Here is a 6,232-nt window from a genome sequence, read left to right as displayed (position 1 = left end):
TCGCACCACAACTTCTTAAAAAATAATCACCTTGTTTCAATGACTGCACTGCAAATGCCGGAGAAAGGAGGCAACTACAAATAACGTTATTCAAAATTGCATTATATATGATCAAACAATAACCATGGCCAGCAAAATAACCTGTTTGAAGTTCCACAACTCGCTAACTATTCTACAATTTCATATTGTGAAATAGAAAAATGTCTAGTGTATTGTTCGCTTTTTGTTTTACGAGTATATTGTTACACTAAATTCGGAAGTGGCGGGGTAGGTCTACCCTTATTCACTATACCGGTATGTAATTTCCTAGTGGGCGAGAAGAGAATGGCTTTTGAAAAAGATCTTTTACAGTGTACATTTGCAAGTGCTATTATCATTAAATAAGTAATTTAAATTGTTCACCTGCGCTGGCACACAACTATGAACCCTAGTAAAACCTAAACACAGTAAATTCACGTAAACACACACGTCAAACACAATATTTTGTAACGCTATTGACAAGTTGAGCTGCCTGTATACAGGACGACCTGCGAGCTTGAGAGAAGCGAGTATCCCCACCATGCCACCTTGCGCGCGCAGAGAATTATAGCAGTAACTCTCAGCAGGGGATGTTCTTTTGTACGGACAGGACAACCAGACCAGAACTCATCCCACTTCGTCAGGCAGAGCGTACGTTGTAAAACGAAAGCCGTTCTGGGGATGGTGTGCACATTTAATCAGCAGGCATTAAAAATATTTAAATGGTAATAAATTAAAATTAGTCTTGAACTATATACGTCAACTGCCAATGAGATTAACACGCATTTAAATTGTGATAAATTAAAATTATTGTTGCATTATATCAAACAACTTAAAATAAAAAATGAGATTATCGAATTTACAGGGTGTCCAGCGCACACCTTGAACACCCGCAATATACGCCCCTACCTAGCACCCTCACAAATCAAGATTCGTGACTGTATATACTAGGCTGTGGTTGCAATCTTAACATGAGCATTTGTAAATGATAATGTACAATACTGTGCGAAAGTTTTAGGCAGGAATTCAGAACTTAGAGCCTTGTATTATACATATGCCGGAGAGATCTAATATGCGGAGATGTATATATTTTACATTTTGCTCTCATAGTATAGGAAGTCTTAAATGCGAGGAGGTCTAATGCGGTATTTCATTACACATAAGACATTGAAAACATATTGGATTTTGTAATGCAAAAGTATTTCAATGTCTGTTATTACTGTTTATTTGAAAAAGGAGCCAATTTTGTGTCTTTGCGGTGTGCGCACTTATCTATTTGTTCCGGGACAAACAACCGCTTTTAACATCACTACATGATATTAGGCAGTGTTAGAGGATCACGGAAGTGCGGCGAGTGTCCGCTGGGTGGCTCTGCGCGCGCCTGAGAGTCTCCCGCCGCCGAGCCGACCTGCAGTTCGCCGCGGACTCTCGCCAGTAGAGGTTCAGGTAGCCGCGTGGCTAGTCTCGCGAGTTGGTAGTGGAGTTCCTGAAAAGATGCTGGTAGTTGACGCGGGGTGTTCCACCCCCGGGAGCGCGTCTCCCTCTCTTCTAGATTCACCCACACTTGCGAGGGTGGAACGTGCCAGATTACGTCAAGAGGGTGGCGGGAGTGCTAGTGGGGGCGGCGGTGGGGGTACTTCACCCCTGCACCATGCAGCTTGTTGCCAGGTAAACCAACACACATTCCTGTTTTGCATGTTATGTACACCGCTGTGGGGGGGGAGGGAGGATGGGGTCAGTGGAGATCCCATGAATGTGACGTTGATGGATTGCCATTCATTGACATCTAGTGAGGCGAGGTTAATTTTGAAATCCGTATGTTTGAACATAATATTGACTCTTTCGCTTGTTGTAAACTTGAAAGAACTTCACGCACTTTCCGTAAAATCGGTATTCGAATTGATAAAAATGTAGACGAGAGGAAAAGTTTCTCTTTGACATATTAATTATTTACTTTTTAAATATTCATACCATTTATAATATATTCGGTTTTAAAGTTCGATATGAAGTTATGTATTATTGTTGTTGTTGTTCTTCTTCTTCTACTTCTTCTTCTTCAGATTTATTTTAATTACTGTGACAGCTGACATGATATTTTGAATTTCTGGTAATGTAACTTTTCCTATCCTAACCTGTGATTTAATAGGTATTAGGTAACTCATAAATCAATTGCAAAATTGTATTAATGAAAACGACAGCAACAAACGTATTTTACTTCTGGCGTAATTAAAAAAAGAATGAAATGTTTTAATATACCCTTTTTGTATTAAAATATAGCTTTTTAAGAAAACTCTTGAAATTCAGATTATATTTACAAAATACATTCAGAATAAGCTCAATATTGAAAATTCACTCTATCCATAGAGGAGAAAATGTGTTCGACCGCCACGCAAAAATAAAAGGAAGTTTTCGGAAATGAAATTTCAGGAACATTATCGCTATTTAGGCGGTTGTGGTAGTAATGATATTAAAACATGTATTCAGAAAGTGGGATTTTTCCCCCCAGTTGAGATTGAACACAGGAATACAGAAGTTGGGGAAAAATCTAGAAGTGGGAAAATTTCCCGGTTTTCCCACTTCAATGCAGACACTGCTAAAAACTGTGTTAAAATATTCGTTGATAACAGCATTATTGTTTTAATGATCCCGACTTCTTTCTGGTTATTGAATGTGTGATATACATTGCATCAAATCATCACCCGAAAATCTTCATATAATATACGTGTGAGTGGTGTATTCCTAAACAGAAAAGTTCCCTGGCTCTAATATTTCGGTAGTACCTGCAGTAATTGCTTTCGTCATTATCATCATCACCACCACCACCACCACCACCACTACTATTATAATCATTATAATAATTACCCTTTCCATAGAAATACTTATGGAGTGTCAGGCGAAAGTATTTTGGTTCGAATATAGATAAAAGATTATTAAATCTGCGGAATAATAATAATAATAATAATAATAATAATAATAATAATAATAATAATAATAATAATAAAATAAATTAAGTAATGAATTAATTTATACTGGCAGAGTTAAGGCCATAGGGCCTTCTCTTATACTCTACCAGGTCACAAAGTATACAAGCAGTGAAAATTTAACAAAAAATTAAAGAACAGACTACTAACATATATTACAAATAATAATAATAATAATAGCATAATAAAATCGACATTAAACAACATGAAAATAATACCATAATAGAAAAAAAGAAAGTAAAACACATTGGAATATAGTAAAAGCAACTCATTTAGTACAAATAGTTAGGCTAATATGGAAAATGTAAGGTAGACCCCACTATGAAATTGTTTAACCTAAATATGAATAAAATATGACTTTTTATAAATGAAAAATTTGACGGTAATATGAAAGTCAGATAAGTTCTCGAAAAATAGCACCTCAGCGCCGCCAGGTCTGAAATACACTGCATGTAATACCTTTTTGAGTCCTTATTTAAGGTACTCAATTTCATTTTCATTTCATTTATTATATTCCATAGATCTTACATTAGCATTGAAGCTTTAAGATGTGGAACAAGTCAAAATTTTAAAATATTACAATTCCAATTTTACATTTTTTTTACAGTTTTTACATTTTTTACAATTTTTAGAATTTTGCAATTTTCTAAAATTTTTTACAATTTTCTATAATGTTTTACTTTTGAACATGAACATAAGCTATGCCATTGTTAACCTTTTTGTTATTACATTTTATTATTATTATTATTATTATTATTATTATTATTATTATTATTATTATTATTATTATTAGGCCTACCTATTATTTTACCAGAGTCTCCTTCGGTTGAATTCAGTACTCAGTATGTTTTATTGGAATTGAAAGGGGAAGGGGGTAGCGTAAAAGTGGAAATCACTCAAATTGAAATAAATCCTAGTCTCTTTTTTTCTAATTTATTTAAATTAGTCTTCTTTGCTCCAAGTTATTCTTAAATAGGTAAAGAATGTTCAGAAATTGAAAATTATCGGCTTATAATCCACATTAATTTTCCCATATGTGCTGGAAATGTAATAATAATTGTTAGCCTACATAAATGTTACAAGTGTTGTCAACTCATTTTGTCAGTAGAGATGTTTGCGAAACGAGGTCGCTAGGCAGTGTGTACCACTTCTACTATCAAAGTTAAATTACTTTTAACACGTATATCATGCATAATTGTTATATCAGCCAGTATTCATATTAACATTTCTTAAAAACTTGTAAATAAAATTTGTACATAATTGATAGCCTAATTGAATAATTTACTAACAGCATTTGTTAAATGTAGACCTTGCTTCGTTTGTCAACTCTTTGAACAGATGATGGATTATTTGTTTTTAACTTTAGTGTTAGAATTGGTTACTTCTAATACGCTGCCCATAACAGTCACGATCATAATTATGCACCGTTACGAGTAATAAGCCAACTTTTAGCATTAACTGTCTAAAAACTATTTTTAGTTTGTGTACAATGTTATTACTTCCCTAGTTAGTTGCTCTAACTTGTTTCTTCTGTTTAGAACATGGATAATTTAATTAGCTTCAATTTTATGTATGAAGCAGCCTTGCAGGTTAAGTCCTAATGCTTGCTTTTTTACATAAAGTTGCAAAACGAAAACATTGAGAAAAGTGTTACTGAAGTTTTGATGGAATCACGAAATGTATTTCTGCTCACAAGATTCCAATTTGTATGTCTCTGATGCACAGTATTATTAAACATCTGATACACAAAAACTTAAGTTGGAATACTCAAATCACACACATACTGTATATAAAATAATTTTTATGAAAATTCATACACTAAAAATAATTCGAAATTTCCTTCCGTTGCTTCTCAAGAAGAATTTATTGCAGTCGCTCTTGATGCCTCATTTTGATTACTGTGACACACTCTACACTGACCTTAACATGAGACTGACTGACAGACTACAGCGTGTTCATAATGCATGTGTTCGATTTATTTGCAACGTCTGTAGATCTGACCGTATCACACCTTCACTAAATATGCTGTCCTGAGTCCGTCTCAAAGAGCGATGAACTATTCATTCTCTCACTTTACTTTTCAGTATTCTTCAAACCTCTAACCCTAGCTACCTAGCTTCTAGTTTTCAACATTTGTCCTCATATCACGAAATAGATACTCGCTCACAACACCACATCACACTCTCCATTCCTAAACAGAGAACATCCTTCTACTCTTCCTCTTTCATCGTCTCTGCAGCTCATCTCTGGAACTCTCTACCACAACATGTCAGAGACTGTCGGACATTGTGCAGTTTCAAAAATAAATTATTATTATAGGCTATATATTTCTTTTTCCTTCCTTTCCCCTTTTTGTTCTCTTTATCAGCCGATGAATTTATTATTTTATTATCATAGCCTTTTTATCGTGAATTTTATTTAATTTTCGTATTTCTTTTCTTTTTTATTATTATTTTATTACATTCCATTTTGATATCTTCTTCCTTACGTTTTTCCATATTAACCATTTGTACTAAATGAGCTGCTTTCGCTATATTCCAATGTATTTTACTTTCTTTTTTTTTCTATTATGGTATTATCTTCATGTTGTTTAGTGTCGATTTTATTATGCTATTATTATTATTTTTTTGTAATATGTTAGTATTCTGTTCTTTAACTTTTTGTTAAATTTTAACTGCTTGTATACTTTGTGACCTGGTAGAGTGTAAGAGAAGGCCCTATGGCCTTAACTCTGCCATTATAAATAAAGAATTATTATTATTATTATTATTATTATTATTATTATTATTATTATTATTATTATTATTATTATTATTATTATTAAGTTATTAGTAATTATGAAAACTGGAAAGAACAACGAACGGCATTAGAAAATGCTGAAACCAAAACTGTTATTTCCGTTACCTATGAAAATCTTATTGACGTAGACCTACTCAATATTCATGACTTTGGAATCAATAATATTACGTACTTAGCCACCAGCGTAGCTCAGTCGGCTAAAGGCTGGTCCGCAATAAACCGGAAACGGAAAAACGAGAACGAGAACGGAAAAATGTAAAAAATACATATATTTAAATGTGAGCATTCACAATTAAGGAGTACTTTACCGGAGCTCGGGAACGGGAACGTAAAGGATGGCGAACTTTTAACTTTGCCGTTCTCGTTTCCGATCACAGCCTACTACATTCATGCTGTTGTTATTAAAAAGTTGTTTGGTCATCGTAAATTTTGTA

The 6,232-nt window shown here is 33.7% G+C and overlaps 1 protein-coding gene across 1 annotated transcript in view; it reads left to right on the top strand.

Moving 5' to 3' along the window:
• The first annotated feature begins 1,400 nt into the window (after positions 1–1,400).
• LOC138706357 (uncharacterized) overlaps positions 1,401–6,232 on the top strand; it is a 469,670-nt gene continuing 464,838 nt past the window's right edge. The window contains exon 1 of the mRNA XM_069835536.1: positions 1,401–1,686. Within this exon, the coding sequence (XP_069691637.1) occupies positions 1,513–1,686 (174 nt within the window). The 5' untranslated portion in view covers positions 1,401–1,512. The remainder of the gene's footprint in view (positions 1,687–6,232) is intronic.

The sequence above is a fragment of the Periplaneta americana genome, chromosome 9 (genome assembly GCF_040183065.1).
Source record: "Periplaneta americana isolate PAMFEO1 chromosome 9, P.americana_PAMFEO1_priV1, whole genome shotgun sequence".
Lineage (NCBI taxonomy): Eukaryota > Metazoa > Arthropoda > Insecta > Blattodea > Blattidae > Periplaneta > Periplaneta americana.
This window is presented reverse-complemented; position numbering and strand designations above follow the sequence as displayed.